At 35.7% G+C, this 19,313-nt stretch overlaps 1 protein-coding gene across 1 annotated transcript in view; it reads right to left on the bottom strand.

Annotated features, from left to right (window-relative positions):
• PPP3R1 (protein phosphatase 3 regulatory subunit B, alpha) overlaps nucleotides 1-19,313 on the bottom strand; it is a 62,151-nt gene that overhangs the window by 6,186 nt on the left and 36,652 nt on the right. The window contains exons 3-5 of the mRNA XM_046662262.1: nucleotides 3,794-3,970; nucleotides 2,689-2,748; nucleotides 1,333-1,517 (exon numbers count right to left, since the gene is read on the bottom strand). Coding sequence (XP_046518218.1) covers nucleotides 1,333-1,517; nucleotides 2,689-2,748; nucleotides 3,794-3,970 — 422 coding nt within the window. The remainder of the gene's footprint in view (nucleotides 1-1,332; nucleotides 1,518-2,688; nucleotides 2,749-3,793; nucleotides 3,971-19,313) is intronic.

Genomic DNA, 19,313 nt, shown 5'->3' with positions numbered 1-19,313 from the left:
CCCTTCCAGAAGAACCAGCCTAACGCCCTTCCAGAAGACCTAGCCTGTTCTTTAAACTAGAGCACCACCCAACTTTTCAAAACAAAATGCAAAGACAATAATTCCCTTGAGATGAAGGAAGATACTTAGGAGAACGTGAACTTGTACTGAAAATGCCAAGGAGCCACACTCAGTCCTTAGATAATGCACAGCCAGGGTCATTTGCTTTTCCTTATGTGGTCTAAATAAAAAACGAAAAGAAAGGGAGGAGGGAAATCTTCCTATAGAAGCATCCAGTCATAACTGAAAAATTTCAAAACTTTTCTTTGTTATCTTTGCCTCTCCTCTGGATCCTCCACTATCTCTAGCTTGCAGTTAAAACTCCTTACAGCACATCAGAAAGTTCACGTCTCCCGTTAGGGGCAGAAGGAGAGAGGAGAAGCTGAGTGGCTGTGTTCCTGTTTGGAAGCAACGAGCGGTAGCAAATCCCTGAATCTAGTGTAGAAGGGGAGTAAACTGGAGGCTAAGCTGTTGCCCCAGTTTCCACCTAGAGTTAGTTTTCTGGGGATCCTCATAACCGTAGTCCTCCCGCCTCTGCAGAGCCCTTGCCCCAAAACACAAGAACTACCCATAAATAGTTTGGAAAATGAGGGGATTAAAAAAAAGAAAAAAACCTACCATTTACACTGCCTAGCTGGTGAGTTTAAGACGGACAGGGACTCGATTCTGTTTTCCTTATGAAACCAACCTTCTGGATACCTAGCTGAAACTCATGAACACATATTTCCCACAGATGTATTTTCAAACTTTTTTTTTTCTTTGGTGAGGAAAATTGGCCCTGAGCTAACATCCATTGCCAATCTTCCTCTTTTTGCCTGACCTAACCTCTGTGCCAACCTTCCTCTATTTTGCATGTGGGATGCCTCCAAAGCATGGCTTGATGAGCAGTGTCTAGGTCTGCACCTGGGATCCAAACCTGCAAACCCCAGGCCACCAAAGCAGAGCGTGCAAACTTACCACTTCACCACCAGGCCGACCCCTCAAACGTTTATTTTTAAATGAACCTTAAGAATGTAACCTAGTTGTAATTTGGAGGGCTACTAACAATAAGTGAAAGTGACTAGTACAATTCTTGCAGCATTTTATCAATCACTAAAAATATTAATTTTTGAGAATAATAACTAATTGTTAATTATTAACAATTAACACTTCAAAACTTGGAATATAGGGCAATTAGGCAAAATCAAATATATAAATTTCTAGTGCAAAATAACTATAAGGAATTCTACTATGTGGTTTTTTTAAATGTTTTAAAAATATAATTAATCAAGAACAGAGCTCTTTTGTACTTACAGCACAGAATTCTTCAAAGGATATTCTTCCATCTCCATCTTTATCTGCATTTATTATGGTTTTGTCTACAATTTGCTGTAACTGTGTATCTTTCAGATTGTTCCCCACCATCATCTTCAGCACCTGGAAGAGTTCCCCATTGGAAATATAGCCATCTTTATCCATGTCATAGATACGGAAAGCAACTAAAAAAAGAGTAAGGAAAATCAATGGCAATTATAAGGCAATCACAAGTGAATACTTTCAACGAGAAAGAAAACAATTAAGTTGCCAAGCATCTAAACTTGTAACTATGAGGATGGCTCCTTTCTACATATAGACGTTGCCTTTAGGTGCAGTCTAACATGGTTTGTTAAGCGTGCCGGGGCCAATTAGTGTAGTCTAGGACAAGTTACTTAACCCTGCTAGGCTTCAGTTTCTGCAGTATAAAAGTGGGGCCAGGGGCCGGCCCAGTGGCACAGCAGTTAAGTGCCCACGTTCCACTTCGGTGGCCTGGGCTCCGCCGGTTCGGATCCTGGGTGTGGATCTCTGCACTGCTTATCAAGCCATGCTGTGACAGGTGTCCCACACATAAAGTAGAGGAAGATGGGCACAGATGTTAGCTCAGGGCTAGTCTTTCTCAGCAAAAAGAGGATTGGCAGCAGATATTAGCTGAGGGCTAATCTTCCTCAAAAAAAAAAAATAAATAAAAAAACAAAGATTTAAAAAAAAAACTGGGGCTAATAACAGTTCCAACCTCCCAGGTTCTTCAGAGTACTGAATGAGATAACACATGTGAATTGCTTAGAACAGTGTCTGATGCATGGCAAAAACTCAATAAAAGAGCGATTGCTATTAATATTACTCTCCTCTGTAAAGGATGTTTGCATATGTTCTGTGCCTCAGAGAACTCTTGTTGAATAAAATGTCTCTCTAGTTAAGAGTTAAATAATTTTAAAAGGTATCAGATATTCCCTGTAATAGAGGCTGCCTATATAGACCAAAGGGGTGGACTTCCAGCTAAATATTTCTGAATACAATGTGTACAAACTAAGTCAACCTGGAACATTAGAACATTTCTTCCCACTTTCATCAAAAAATCTCTTATTCAAGACATGAGGTTTATATGGCTGTTTTCAGTAGAAGGAAAGTCTATTTTCTCTCTATCCAACTAAAAAGCAAGAAAGACACACTGTTAAAAAATACTAGTTGCAAATGTCCTAAAAGGATTTTCTCCAGAATGTAAAACTTCTGTGATGTGTATTAAGGATCTAGAATAAAAGATATCTTTTAAAATATGTTAAAAAGAGGTTATAATGCAGTATGGGGTAGGGTGGCATAAGAGGGAAAATGAACTCAATGAAGAAAAATACTTACACCTCAACTTCTGTTCCTTATCTCCTTTGACACTGAACTGAGAGACCCCCTCAATGAATTCTGAATAAGAATAGAAAATGTTTACAAATCAGAAGTTTTCACTTTTTACACAGAAAAAAATATATACCCAACGCACGCAAAAATCTTACCCACAAAAGGATATTTTCTTGCTGCAAAACAAAATATTACTAGCAGTATTTAAAACTGAAAGTGCCAAATTTGAAACTTCCAACAAACAAGGTTTTATACATATATTTTTTGATTTGAACTTGGAGTTCTCTAAGGTCAAATCAATTTGAATATTTATTAAGTACCACAGAGCATAACACTCAAAAATATATGCTTTAAGATATTTAACTCTTTCTTCTTGAACTATGACTAAAAAAGGGGGGCCTTACAAAAAAGACAATACATTGTTTTGCCAGAATAAAAATAATTTTGGATATTTGGTTCCGAAATTCAGAATCATTTAAATAAACTCTTGAAAGTTTCATGAAAATGATTTTTCTTCACTGCATTCTAAACACTAAATCATAAGCAGTTTTAGCTCCCTTCACTTATAATTCAGTTCCTAAAACTAAAATAACAAAATTTTTTTATGATTCCCCAGTGAAACGAAATATTTGAAGTAGAGAATCAAATATAAAATTATCATGTTAATATTAGCAAAAGCACTGTCTTTGTAAAATCTCGATTAACTAAAATAAACTAATCCTTTCCACGATAACGCTCATCCTTATTACTACAGCTTATTTTTTATTGCTGACTTAGTATTAAGTCTCATTCTTTAAAAAACGGTTTTCAAAAATGCAGTTTCTAAGTTTCCCTAAAGTGAGACTAATATTCTAAAAACAAAATTACTAAATCTCTTTTTAGATTACATTCAAGGACAATCTGATCATTTATGAACCAAAAAGTAGAAGATCCTAGTTCATTAAGGTTCATATACCACAGATTTTGAGATTTTAACAATCTATTATTATAAGATCACCAATAAAATAAAGACGTTTAAGAAAAACTAAATTTTTCAGACATTTTCATACAAAGATCTGTAAGAGTACTCATAAATTACCTAACCCGTGATGTCAAAAAACTACTTTCTTACCTTTAAAGTCTACTTCTCCATTCCCGTCTGTGTCGAATATATCTATTACTCGTTGTACTAAAGGATTCTGTTGTAACTCAGGCAGAGACATGAATTCTTCCACACTCAAAGAACCAGAATTGTCCAAATCAAGCTTCTTAAACCTCTTTCCTAGCCGTTTAATTTCATCAGCATCAACTAAAAGCAAACAAAAACAGCAAGATTTACAAAATGATTTTATGGTAATTATAGGGAAAGAATCCAGCAGTTCGCCAATGGTTTAATTTCCAATTTAATTAAAAGAGTATACATACTGTTAACTAACTGTTTATAACCGAGAAAGTACATCATAAATATTTTTATTTGGTTACCTTTTTGTTTGTCAGCACCTGCCATTACACACAATCAACTGTATGCTGAGTACCAAGAAATTACAGGATTGCCAATGCTAAGCTGATCAAGGAAGTCAGGTGGTTCCTCCTAGGCAGGCTAAATCACTCTCTGTTCTGTACCAAAGCACCTTGACTTTCACTTATATTCTTAAATTTTAATTTACTTTATTTCTAATAGTTCATGGTTCGAAGTTTGAACATGGTTCGAGGTTCAAAGCCTCTCTCCCACGCTACCCTGTAGAGAACCAACTCCCCTCGGTGGAAGCAATGTTGCCAGTTTCTTGGATATTCTTCCAGAGATATTCTTTGCATGTACGAGCAAATAAAACACAGCTTTTACTTTCTTTAAACAAAAGAGTCCAGCTAACAAAATTCACTTTTCAATGTTTTAAAGACAAAAAAATAACTAAACAACTTAAGAAATGTTTGCATTAGTTTGTAGTTACTCAATAAAAATAATGCAGTGTCAGGCCTCTTACAGTATGCATTCTTGAAAAAGATTTTTCTTTATTTTCTTCTAAATTACATTACTGCTTTCATTCCTTTAAAAAATCAGACTAATTCATATAAAAACTTCTGATCATGGATTAATAGAAATAACACAAATATATAAAAAAATTAAATACAATCATCAAATTTTTAAAAGAAAATTAACAAGTCAAATGTTATAGTGCCCATGAGTATACATGTATTATTGCCCACAATATTAGAGACTGAGACTGCAAACTGTTTTGAAAGTCCAAATATATGGCATCCTCATTATAACAGCTTAAAGTATATATTTTTAAAATATAAAATTACGTTAAAATGGAATAAGAAATATAATTATCTGCACTACTAAAGTAGAGACTGCACAACTACAAGATGTTGCTCTAATATGAAATAGTTCATATGCAACTGATAAAAGGGAGCAATGTAAGGAGAGCCAAGAAATGTCACTGCTTCACAGGGATTTTTCCTGGTATGTTATGAAGGGATCAGGGGCAAATTTTCTCAAACTAAAGAGAAAAGTCTTAATAAAATAAGAAAACCTCAAAAAAAAAAAGGTGAAAACAACAAATGCCTTCCTTCAGAGAAAATAACAGCAAGTTCAGTGGCTTCAAGAACCCCGAGGCTTTCCAATACTGTCACCTGGTGAAAACTAAGGGTGCAAAGGAATAAGCTGCAAAGAAAATTTCTCCTGCCTATCACCTCTCCCTCCCACTGCTCCCTAAAAAAGCAAAAGGTGACTATACACCCTGGCTCATTATTTTTCACAAAATCACTTTCTAGTGAAGCAGATGCCCTCAAGACTCCGTACCTCAAAACAGGAAGCACGAGCCCCAGTTTAAGCCTAATAAGTAAACGGCTATGGTGCTTAGTATAAATGCCAGAGGTAATCTGTGCCATTATTGTTTCTGTTAGTACTTGTTACAAAGCTGCATCATGAGTGCTGTACCCTACAGATATTTTTCCTAGACGTGATTTTGCAGCATGTGAGGTCTTCCAGGAATGCATATATTGTATTATAGCAAAAGTGTCTTTATATTAATGTAATGATTCATCTAAACACCACTTCAAACAGCAAAATACCCATATATATTTTTTTCAAAACATACACTTCATGAACACATCAACTGCATAGAGCATTTTACATTAAAGAATATTCCTTCTTTAATGGAACAGATGGTAAAAGCAAGCTGTTCAAATAAACATTATTTTCCAATTTTCCATGACGAAATTAGATACTCTTACTCTTGTAAGGAAAAACTTAATAAATTAAGTCCCACAAATGCTTTTCATTTACTTATTTACACGTCTCTCCCACCTCAGAGCAGAGTCTGTGACTTTTTCATTGGTGTTCTGTACACTGCATACAACAGGTGCTCAATATATCGTTTAAAAAAGTACTAATTTTAAGTGTTTCAGATTTAAAACTTATTGATCAAAATGCCATCAGTAAAGTAAAACTCTACTTATCTAACCAGAACAGTTTCTCAAAGTTCAGATTTTGCTGAAGGCTTACCCTCTCCATGCTTGCCTTAATCTTACATACCTACCAAGGATCAGTTAACTAGTTTTTTCTGGCAATCTTGAGTTTTGCCTTAGTTTACAATCACAGACCAAGAAGGTGACGAGAAAATTAAATATAATAGATCACTAAGGTAGACTACGAGTGGAAAAGGAAAGACAGTGTCTCCACAAACAGTACCTGGACGAATCAGGATCATTTCATTTAGCAACAGCTATAGAGTGTGTCATTAATGGAAAAGAGGGAAGGGAGAAACAGAGTGCCATAATATTTATGGACACTACCTGTTAGATTCCATTTATTGAGGCTGGGACATGAATAACAGCTTAGAAAGTTCCATTATGAAACTGAAACTGAGGTGCTTGAAGGCTTAAACCCCACTAATCCAGAAGACAGCATGCTACAGTCTTGATGAATGAGTAAGACATGTTAACAAAGATGAATCATAAATCAAATAAATATATTTGGTTCAATCCATTCTTCTTTACACTGCCAATAGTAATCTTTCTAAAAGGCATATTCAACCAAATTGCTAGCTCTTTGCTTAAAAGTTTTTAGTGGCTTCCTAACGCAAACAGGATAAAAAGTCTAAAGCTCTTGACAATATTTAGCATCAATTTGAATTTCCATCTTTCTCTTCCCCCATTATCTTTATTTTAGCTACAATGCTCTTGGCACAAATCTTCTACAGCATAAATTTCATGCGTCTATTTCCTTATAAACCCTCTGCTACAATGTCCTTCCCTGAACTCTCCATTTATGAGACTCCTATCAATTTTTCTGTGATTAAAAAAGTGGGGGAGGATGTTAACTTTATATACTGTAGTTATTAGTATCATTAACTCACTTTCTGGCAAAAGCCCTTAAAGCAACATTTAAAATCCATTTGCTTTCTTTTGCTTTACGCATCTTATGAAATATTATGTAATAGTTGATACTTATTTTGGTTGAGTAGTTAAAACTTTCTTCAAAGGCAAAGCAGTGTGCCAGTGATCACGCTTTAACCTGACAGTAACTGGCTTTTTAAAAAGCCCCTAGAGTATGACTTAGAGGAAAAGAGCTCCATCTCATCTTCTCTTCATCAACATTCTCACAAAGCCCACGGAGCCAAAACTCCCCCTGAGCTTCTTTAGGAAGGCAGTATGCTTTGAAAGAAGGCAGTATCTATTCTCCAACCACCCATTTATTTCCTCCTTTCTGTCCTGTCCTTCCTGCTTGGATGACAATGATGAGTAAGACACAAGACTAGATTACTCAGTACTTATTATCTTGTTGAGGCTAGCTGAGCAACTGGAGGAATCTGTACCTAAATAATTATGTTTCAAGACAGCTAGCTTGGAAGACAATGCCATGAATATTTCTTAAAGCCAAGATCTAAGATAACTAGCTTTCAAAAACAAATGATAAAAACAGTTCTGTTAGGTATGGAACAAAGTGACTTATTTGGTCATTACTGTCACCAGAGAAGCAGTTATTCAGTACTTTCACTTGCCAGCACTGCCGACTAGATATGTTGCAGGATCAACCACAACCTAAAGTATAAAACAGGGTCTCAATCCTTGAAACATCAGCACTTACCAATCTCCTACAAATCAGGCACAGACCTCTGAAACAGATCAAATCCATCTTGACAGCAGCATTAAATGTTTCAGATCTGTGCTTAGTTTATTAAAGAACAAATTCCAACTTTTGGCACCAACTTTCATCAAAGATTTTTTCTATTGCTTAGGATCACACTCTTAAAACAGATGGACAAGGGGAAAAAAACAAACCTCACCCTCTTGACTCATCTTGTGACTCAGAGATACTCTTTTTCATATGTTCTGCCAAGTTGAAACATGTTATTTTTCCACTTTTTGTAAGCATACCTTTGAGAGGACTGTCTTTTTTTAATAGTTGAAAATGCCTACATACTCAATTTAAATTATATTATACAAAGTATTAAAATAAAGAATCTTATAAAGTTATATACATAGTTCCCTAAAAAGCAGATATTTTAGCCTGAGTTTTAAACAGTTACTAATATGGAATTGATGAATTGCTTACAAGGAAAACACCAGATTTAGCTGTTGAGACCTCACCCAGATCAACGCACCTTGAGTGCACTCAAGGATAAACCTAAAATCTAGGTGGTTACTTATTTTAACAAGTGATGTCACATATCTTATTAATATTACCACATAAAATAATTAAAAATTTGCTTTTAGAGAGCTCATGTTCCCATAGTAAATTTTAATGAATATTTTCAACTGGACATGTTAATACTAGAGCACTATAATATTAATAGAGATGGAAGGTTGCATATTGATTCATCACTCTCTCACATGAAGAAATATAACCATCTCCCTTTATCAGATTTTTTTTTCTCATTTAGAAAAAAGGAACGTAAGGGATTCCCAAACAGCAGAGAAGAGATCTAGGGCTCTCGCTCTTAAAGCAGTGTTTCTACTACATACACACCAAGCTGCTACTCCACTGTTAGCGTTAAAAGTAAAAGCAACCTGAGGTATAATAAGCTCTTTTAAGTGATTTTGAGGCTTCTCAGAATGAAAGGGAAAAGAAATAAGCAGAATGATAGGAAAATGAACTCTCCTCAAGTTTTAGCCAATTTCCAGCAACTGTGTAGCAGTTAATGGCAGTAAGATTATTGCTCTTTCAGAAAATTCTAATAGTCAGTTTATAAATAACTTTGTTACCTATTAGTCTATATATGATTAACAACAGAAACAAAATAAAGCAAGCCCTTTCAAATCCTCCTAGCAACACTATTTTGAACAAAACAACTAAATGTAATGTGGGATTCCTGTTTGGAAATCTAAAAAAGAAAAAGGAAACTTTTCAAACGTCACCAGTTTTTTCACTAAAATATGCAGTTTAACAGTCTTATACCAATGTCATTTTTTGATTTGGATAACTGCACTGTGATTCTGTGAGATGTTAACAGTGGAGGAAGCTGGGTGAGGGATATTTGGGAACTCTCACATTGGCCCTGAGCCAACATCTGTTGCCAATCTTCCTCTTTGTTTTTCTTTTCTCTCCAAAGCCCCAGTATACAGTTGTACATCTTAGTTGTAGGTCATTCTAGCTCTTCTATGTGGGATGCTGCCACAACACGGCTTGATGAGCAGTCTGTAGGTCCGCGCCCAGGATCCAAACCTGCAAACCCTGGGCCACCAAAGCACAGCACACAAACAATCACTCAGCCATGGAGCCAGCCCCTGTTACTGTGGCATTTGCCTAATGATGATTTTCTCTTTCCCTCTTTCCTTCTATATTAATTGGAATGTTCCTGTTAAAAACAAAGCAAAACATGGGGCCAGCCTGGTGGCATAATGGTTAAGGTTCATGCAGTCAGCTTCAGCGGCCCAGGGTTCACAGGTTTGGATCCCAGGTATAGACCTATACACCACTCATCAAGCCATGCTGTGGCAGTGTCCCACATACAAAATAGAGGAAGACTACCAGAGATGTTAGCTCAGAGCAAATTTTCAAGTAAAAAGAGGAAGACTGGCAACAGATGTTAGCTCAGGGCCAATCTTCCTCAACAACAAAAAGTCCTTTCTCTATTCAATTAGTCACATCAGCATGGGTTCATTGGTATTTATTTTATTCTATGGGTTAAAATTCAATAATGTCATTATTTGCTAGTCAGCTTGTTCCAACTTTGGTCTGTTGGTACTATTTTAGATTGGCTCCTGTGTGACCTTTCAACAATCTCCATTTTGAGCACTTCCTTAATTTGTGGCAGCATAAAACGTTCCAGCCTCATCCTGAATACACACAAAATTTCTAAGAAGAGATTCTTCCATCTCTTTTGTATGCAGGATATTTAGAACTGTACTATAAAATGAAAACTATAAGGAAAGATCACTCTAATAAGCAATCTCAGAATCTCCATCTTCAAGACATTCTGGAAAGAGCCATCAGACACGACAAAATTATCTATGGAGAAACATGTATTGAATAACTCTTATAATGGCTATCACAAAAATAAAGCTTTATAGAGTTGTCAACAGAAGATACTGGGTAGTTTTTCTACATAAAGGTTATATTTAAAAGTTTTAAAGTCTTTTGTAAAATTCATTTCCTACAAAGGTAATGACAATTATTTTCACATTACTAAAACCCAGCAGGGGGCGCAATAGATAATCACAGACAAAAAGCATAAGCAGCTCCAAAAACCCCAACATTTTATAACGACTTTACGTACAGACTATCAGTTTACTATTTATATGCTGCACAGAATAGTTTGACAACAGAACAAAACAAAGAAAGCACCCTATCAATATTATGAGAGAATCGAAAAAGTGTATTACAAAATATGGACACAGACATTTATGCTGTGCCCTTTCTTACAAACGAAGAACTTTCACCCACTCAAAAGATCTAGATTTTAAGAGTATGTCATAACTTTCTAATGCAAGAGGCAACGCCTGCTTTTGGTGTTGCTAGATTATAATTCTCATATACTTTAAAAATTATTAAGTAATTGTCAAATGCACAAAAGCCAGACATCACCACCAACAAAAGAATTATCAAGTCATAAACAAAATGCTAAAAAAAAAATTTTTAAACCAACTTTGAGCAATAACTGACATTCCAAAAATGCATTATTAAACACACAGTTCTACAGGTTTTGTATCCACGTATGTAAGCATCACTACAGTCAAGATAAAAGCACATTTCCATCATCCCAAAATGTTCCCTTGGGCCCTGTGCAGTCAATCACACTCACCCCCCTCCATCCCCACGGACTCCAGGCAACCACTGTTCTGCTTTCTGTAACTAAATTCCGTCTAGAATTTCATATGAACAGGATCATATTTACTCTTATGTCTACTTCTTTTTCTCATCAAGTTTTTGACATTAATCCAATTGCTTCATAAGCCAGTAGTTTGTTCCTTTATATTGCAGAGTAGCGCAGTCCATTGTACGGACATATCACAATTTGTTTATGCATTCATCCGTTAATAGACATTCCTGCTGTTTCCCGTTTGGGACTATTAGGAATAAAGCTGCTAAGAATATTCATATATAAGCCTTTCTGTAAACAAACGTTTTCCTAGAATTGCTGGGCCGTAGGGTGAGCATATGTTTAACTTTCAGAAACTGTCAAAAAGTTTTTCCAAAGTTGTCTACCCTTTTACACTCCCACCAGCAATACAAGAATTCCAGGAGCTCCACATCCTTGTCAACATGTGGTACTGTCAGTCTTTTTAAGTTCAGCATTCTAGTGGGTGGCAGCAGTATGTGATTATGGTTTTAATCTGTATTTCTCTGAGACTAATGATCTGGAGCATCTTTTTCATGTGATTATTGGCAATTCATGTATCTTCATGTGTGAAGTGACTGCTGAAATGTTTTGCTCTTCAAAATCGGGTTGTCTTAAAGAGTTGTGATACTCTCTGCACATTGACTGGCGTGAGCCCTGTCAGGAAGAGGTATTGAAAGTGTTTTCTCCCAGTCTGTAAGCTGCCTCTTCAAGGTGTTTTTTTAAAGAGCGAAAACTTCCAATTTTGACAAAATCTGGTTTTTTTCTTTTATGTTTCACATTTTATGTGTACTAAAAATCTCTGCCTATCCTGGTCATGAAGATTTTCTCCTATGTTTTCTTCTAGAAGATCTATAGTTTTAGCTTTTATGCTTAAATCTATGACCCATGTTAATTTTCATACATGGTACAAGAAAGGGTAAAGGTAAATTTTTATTCCATATAGAAATGCAGCTATTTTGTTGAAAAGGCTTGCCTTACACTGGTATCTTTGACGGTTGTGTCAAAAATCAATCAACTATACAAATGAACATGTTGTACACCTTAAATTTACATAATGTTATGTATCAAATATACTTCAATTAAAGAAAACTGACTTTATATACATGTGTATACGTACATGTGTGTCTATATACCCTCTATTCTCTTCCATCGGTTTGTCCATCTTATGCCAATACCACAGTCTTATGTTTTATAATAAATCTTTCCATCAGGGAGCACTGTCCACATTACTTTGTTTTTATGTTTCAAAACTGTTCTGACTCTTCTAAGACCTGCAAATTTCCATATGGACTTAACAATCTGTATAGTAATTTTTACAAAAAGCCTGCTGAGAATTTGATTGGGATTGTCTGGAATCTACAGGTCACTCTGAGCACAACTGACACCTTAACAGTATCAAGTCTTCCAGTGGACCTCTCCCCATTTACTCAGGTCTTTCTAAGTTTCTCTCAGTGATGTGTTAAAATTCAGTGTACAGATCTTACATATATTTGGTTAAATTTATACCTGAAATATTTCATTTTTTATTTTATTTTAAATGGTATTTTTGTCAATTTCACTTTTCAATTGTTCACAGCCATTACACAGAAATTCTACTGATTTTTGCGTATTGTCCTTGTATCATCCTAACCCTTGCCAGATTAACTTATTATTTCTAGTAAATTAGGATTTGCTGTATACACATCCATGTCATCTGAGAATAAAGATAACTCTACTCCTTCTTTCCAATCTATATGCATTTTATTTCTTTTTTTTGGACTTAATGTACTGACTAGAACTTCTTGTACAATTTTGAGTACAATTGGTTAGAATGAAAAGCTATGCTTTTTTCCCAGTGGAAAGCAGTCTTTCATCGTTAAGTAAGTACGATGTTTGTCAGCTTTTTTGTAGGTGCTCTTTAGGGTTGAGGAACTTCCCTTCTATTCCTAATTTGCTAAGAGTATTTATCATGAATGGGTACGGAACTTTGTCAAACATTTTGCTACATCTATTGAGAAGATCATGTTTTTTTCTTTTATTCTGCCAATACAGTGAATTACAACTGATTTTTCCAGTTAAAATAATACTCCTGGGACAAACTATACTTGGTCATGATTTACTGTCCTTTTTACATATTGCTGGATTTGACTTACAAATATTTAAGGATTTTTGTACATATGTTCATGGTGAATATTGGTCTATAGTTTTCTACAGTGTCTTTGGTATTGCTATTGGTGTAATGCTAGCTTCTATTTTCTGAAGGAATCTGGATTATGACTGGTGGTTTTTTTTTCATTAAAAGTTTGCTAGAATTGACCAACAAAGCCACCTAGCCCTGGAGTTCCCTGTGGGAAGATTTTTAAATAAGAAGTCAATTTCACTAATAGATATAATGCTATTAAGATTTTCTATTTCTTTTTGTGTCACTTTTAGATACTTGTTTTTCAGGGAATTTGTCCATTTAATCTAAGGTATAGAATTTATTGGCATAAAATTGTTCATAATATTCCCTTGTTATCCTTTTAACATCTGTAGGATCTGTAATGATTTCAGTTCTCCAGTTACTGATAATGGCAACTGTGTCTTCTTTCTTTCTTCTAGAATGCTCCTTCAAAGTGAGAAAGCTATGTGCAACTTCCTCCTACCTCATATAAAAGATATAACCAAAAATGACCCGCCATACCAGAACTCACTCAAGCAAATGAATGTTACCCAAAGATGTCACAAAAGAAGGTGCACACTTATAATGATCCTAAAAATACATTCTTAGAACTGTTTTCAGAGCTCACTGAGCTTAAGAAGAAAATCTGTCGCAGAAAAGCCATGTAACATCAAGGGTTACAAGAAACCTGGGAGACGAAAAATTCAAGATAAAGAAACAGACCCAGAGAGTTAACTAAGTGGCTCAATGTTGTAAAGCTTGATGGCAAAGCTGGTATCAGGATTTCTTCAAATGCTTTCTAATTTCTTTTCCTATGTTAGTGTTCCATCTGAAGACAGCTTGGGCTAAGAGAGACTCAACACTGCTGTTCCTCAACCTGCATTTCTTGGCAAATGTGTAGAAAAGGGAACAATAAGAATGTTCCCACTCCAGGTACATAACAATCGAACCATGTATTTCTAACACGTTCTCCAACTTGTGCATTACTGGTTTTCCTGCTGAAAGTGTTTGTATTGCTGTTGTTTTTCTCCTTTTGGTTTATCTACATCATAGTTAAAATCAAAAGGCATTATTGAAAAAACATATATTTGTAAGATCATACAAACACATCTTCAAGTTTTCTCACTGTTATTAATAACCCTGGCTTAAAAGTCACACACTTTTTTTTTTTTTTTTAAACCTAAGTGTAGATTGTGTTGGTCAGTAACATCTTATTCAAAAGATGTGGCTCTCAAAGGTTTCTATTGTTCTTTAAGCCAAATCCAACCCCAGCCCATTCCATCACATTCTCCAGGTTTTCCTCTTATCTGTTCCTATGATATGCAGTATTTAAACATGTTAGTTGTACTTTTCTTTAGCTTTGTACCACTCCCCACCCCCAACTCCAGAAATAATATGGTATTTTCACAAAAGAATGCATATTCAAGAGTCTTCTTTTACTTTCAGCACCAATTATTCAAGACTTATTTATGGCTGCTCCAGAGCTCAATCTGGTTCATCGCCAAGAATGTCATACTGCATCCCCAGTCTCTGTTTTTTTCTTATTGACTTGCCTTTTATCTTCACATTAAGAAACTCCAGCACACAATTTATAGAACAGTTTTTACTTTCTTCTTGAAGACATTCTTCACAGACAATTCTTGCTTCTTGCTCTAATTTGAACCAACTGCTTTCTAAGCCTGTATGCAGTTGTTATCCTGAGACTGTCACTGGGATCTTAAGAGATTTAGTTCCTTGGATCTCATCTCATCTTCTTCTTTAACTTCTATTTCATTTTTCTGGGTACATATTCAAAAAATTATGAAAGGTAAATTTTCCAAGTCCTTAAATTTCTGGAAAAATTTTTAATTTGATCTCACACCTGAGTAATCATTTGGTTGGTATCAAACTCTGGATTTAGGAACTCAGAACTTTGAACGAACTGCTCTATTGCTTTATAGTATCTACTGCTGCTGCTAAGAAATACACTGCCAGTAAATTCCTCCTCTTTTTAGGCAACTTTTTTCCCCATCTGGCAGCTTATAGGATTTTCTTTTTATTCTTGGAACTACAGAAGAAGTTGACACTAAATGCAGATTTTTTTTTCTGCTTTTTCTCCCCAAATTCCCCCAGTACACAGTTGCCTATTTTAGTTGTGGGTTCTTCTAGTTGTGGCATGTGGGACACCGCCTCAGTGTAGCCTGACAAGCAATGCCATGTCCGTGCCCAGGATTTGAACCGGGTGAAACCCTGGGCCACGGAAGCAGAGCGCACGAACTTAACCACTTGGCCACGGGGCTGGCCTCAAATGCAGATCTTTTTCCATCAAAGCTTCTTGGCTATCAGAATGCTCTTTCAATCAGAAGATTTGATTTTTCAGGTGAGAGAAATTTTCTCCTATTATTTCACTGATTATTTTCGCTTCTACTTTATCTAACACATCTCCTGAAATTTCTTTTAGACAGATGCTACCATCCTCCATATTTGCTCCCCAAACCCTTCTTCTCTTGCATACTTTTCCATATCTTTTGCTCTAACATTCTGAGTGAGATCCAAGAATTTACACTTTTGCTAAATGGTTAACTAAGCCTTTCACCAGCTAAAGTAACTGACTTCTACATACTAGCTACAAAATTATTCAAATTTGTGGCAACTTTCAAATTACTGTCATGGTTCATCGCTGAAATTACAAATTTTTAAGCACTGCCACAATATCAAAATCTAACAGTATGGATAATGAAAAGAAAGCTAGCTCTTCACACTTTTCTTAAGACTACTTGCCTAAAAAACTTGAAATACTTAGAATACAGTAGACAATCCAGGGATTAAAAAGAAAAAGGTACTGTAACAGCAAAACAAGGTAACAACTCAAAGTCTAAGCATTCGAGTTCATGCATTAGACTTTAGAAAACGTTTCATCTCTCTCTGCATAACTCAGCTCTAAAGCTTTACTGAAAGAAAGCAGAACATAAGTAATTATCAGTGGACATGGTAAAATAAATTAGAATTCAGGATCACTAAGTTACTAAGTAAATGATAAACTATGGCTGGTAGATTGTTTAAGAAGCATGACTTATGTAATAAATTTACGAAGATTTTAACCTAAAGTAACAAATGTACAAGTCAATTTCAAAGAATAGCATAAAACTTTTCTTATAATAAATAGCATTTTAGGAAAAGTGTTTTAAAACATTTTTACCTGTTCATATTCAAAATTGAATTTTTACTGACATTAAAAAGCTCTCTTCCAAAGATTTCTGAAATGATGAATAAAGGTTTGGAAGTAAACCAGAAATTACTCTTTAAAACATACATTATTTAAAAATTGAAGTGAGTTAAGCTAGTCCATATAAGAAAGGAAACATACAGGAATGCAGAAATGAAGGAGGAAGTCAAATTAACTTTAGATTAACTTTTTCTCTGAAAAAGTTTTCTGTTTCACAACAAAGAAAAACCCTAGACTAAGTTAAGAATATGACACGTAAACCAGCCTGAGACAACCTGATTGTGAGCAGAAATTAAGAGCACCAAGTCAAGTCAGTATCTCTACACTGTCAAGTCACTTGTAAATATTCAAACCAGAAACAAAAAACTGCTTGCATATGAGACTATCTGCTCAAAATGAGTGCAGTTTCCTAATGGCTAAAGATGTCTTCAAGATTTCCAGAGATAGGACATTAAGCAAAAGGAAACACTCCTACAGAATCTGCCAAGATCTTCTTGGAGTCACTTTCCAATGAAAGAGACCTGAGAAATCTTTTTAGATAAAAGACTTATTAGTCTTTCATATACATTCAGTCTACAAAATAGGCCCTGTGTTTACAAATTCTGTCAAAACCTTTCAGAATACTGGTTTTATCAACAGTAAAAATAAACTGAATCTGATTTTCCACTCACCCTTTCAACTGTGCCCCAATCTAGTCCTCTGCTTAAACGATCTAAAGTGGTATCTTGCACTCACTCTTCCAAGCTATGATGCCAAGTTACAATTAAGGTCTCAACTTTGAGCAAATCTCACCAAAGAGTACACATTTCCTAGCCCAGACAGGCTGGCCAACAAACAGAAACAGTCATAGTGGCCTAGAAAAAATTAACTAGATAAAAAGCAAGCATTGGGGCCAGCCCGGTGGCATAGTGGTTAAGATCACGCTCTCTGCTTCAGCGGCCCAGGGTTCATGGGTTTGGATCCTGGGCGCAGACCTACACACCACTCATAGAGCCATGTTGTGGCAGCATCCCACATATAAAACAGAGGAAGACAGGCACAGATATTAGCTCATGGACAATCTTCCTCAAGCAAGAAAAGAAAAAGGGAAGACTGGCAACAGATGTTAGCTCAGGGCCAATCTTCCTCCCGAAACAAAAAAAAGTGAACATTGAATTGAGAAACAAACAAACGAAAAATCAAAGAATACCTACCTATGTCTTTGACAAGCCCAGTTTTGCCTAAATCGTTGATGTAGACAAACATGACATTAATCCTGTAAGAGTTACTAGAAGAGGCTGTAGAGTATTGTGATTAAAAATATGACTCTGGAGGCATGACTGCCTGGGCTCCAACTATGGCTTTATTACTTTACCTACTGCTGTGTGACCTTAGGCCAAGTATTGAAGGTCTCTCTGCCTCTTTTTTCTCATCTATACAATGGAGGAAAGTAATAATACTTCTCTCAAGAGGCTGTTGTGAGGATTAAAAACGTTAATGTACGTGAAGTGCTTAAAATAGCGCCCGGCACATTTTAAATGCCATATAAGTACTTAATACTATTTATGAAAACAAATGGGGTGACTGGTTTTCCTAAAGGTACAGCCTTTAAAACTATCCAACTAGTCTCTACAGACAAGCTCCAAGCTCTTACTAACTTATTCAGTCAACAGACATTTATTCAGCATCTCCTGTATGCAGGCACTGCACTTAGGCTTCCACTGACAATGCCTCAATTCTTTTGTTGGTGAAAATTAACTTAAACAGTCTCTTATTATTAAAGCTTGCTGTGTCACAAGCCATATTTAACTATAATTAAATAATTATTTCTCCTTGATATTAGTCTTAGTTACTTCCCTTTCATTTTCTATTCATTTTAAAATAACTTTTTATATACGAAAATTTCAAACACATACAAAGGTTGAAAGACTAGTAGATGAATCCCATATACCTATCATCCAGCTTCAGTCATTAACATGAGAAATTTTATTTATACATCTGCTTTATTTCAGAGCAAATTCCAAACATATCATTTCCTTACAACTGTTCAGTATTTATCTCTAAAAGATAACTTTTAAAAAAATCACATTATTATACCTAAAAAATTATTAATAATTAATTCTTTGATATTAAATAATCAGTGCTCAAGTTTCCCCCAAATGTCACCAATGATTTTACACGTTTTTTCAATCTATCAGATTAGGCGATCAGGCAATCTGTCAATAAAATGAAGGTGACCTTAATAGTAACAGTTACAGTATATTGTAGGAGATGAAAGCCAGTCTGCAGTAGGCCAAGAAATTAGCAGAAATAGGGAAATAGAGAAAACTGTATACGCTCTTTTTCTGAGAAGCTCAAATATGAGAAAGAATGGAGAAAAACTGAGAGGAACATGCAGGATCAGGATCAGAGTAGTTGATTATGTTGGTAAACTGAAGAGATGGAGAAGGTGAAGACACAGGAAAACAACAGAGAGAAGCTAACAAAATAAGGTCCTGGAGGCAACAGAGGATGAGATGAAAAGCACGAATGAAGAGGCTGACCCTGAATGGGGCGGGATAACCCAACCTCTGCACTGAGGACGAGGAGTCAGCTGAGCGCAAGTGTGGGGCTGGGAAGCTGTGTGGGTGTGGCAGGCAGGGGTGGAAGGGGCAGGGGTGGAGGGGTGAGATTGTAATGAGGTTAACACTTAAAATGCTCCCAGTTTTCTTAAGAATTAGGAGACAAAATCAGATTAAAAGCAGGGTACCGGAAAGGATCATGGAGGGGTATAGACACAAGACTGAAGATCTGAATGGAATTGAAGGAGACTGAAAAACAACCAGATAGGTGAAAGAATTAATCAGCATTCAAATCTTACACAGCTTTCAAAAACAATTTCAAACATCATCCCTTCTGTGATGAAGCTTCTCTTAATTTCCTTAATTAAAGGTAATTTTACCTCCTTGGAACCTTTGTTTTCATTTCTCATAACGAAACTCTAATAATTTATGCATTTCTCTTTTTCCCAATAGCTAGGCTGTAAGCACTTTGTGAGTAC

The sequence above is a fragment of the Equus quagga genome, chromosome 5 (genome assembly GCF_021613505.1).
Source record: "Equus quagga isolate Etosha38 chromosome 5, UCLA_HA_Equagga_1.0, whole genome shotgun sequence".
Classification (NCBI taxonomy): Eukaryota; Metazoa; Chordata; class Mammalia; order Perissodactyla; family Equidae; genus Equus; species Equus quagga.
This window is presented reverse-complemented; position numbering and strand designations above follow the sequence as displayed.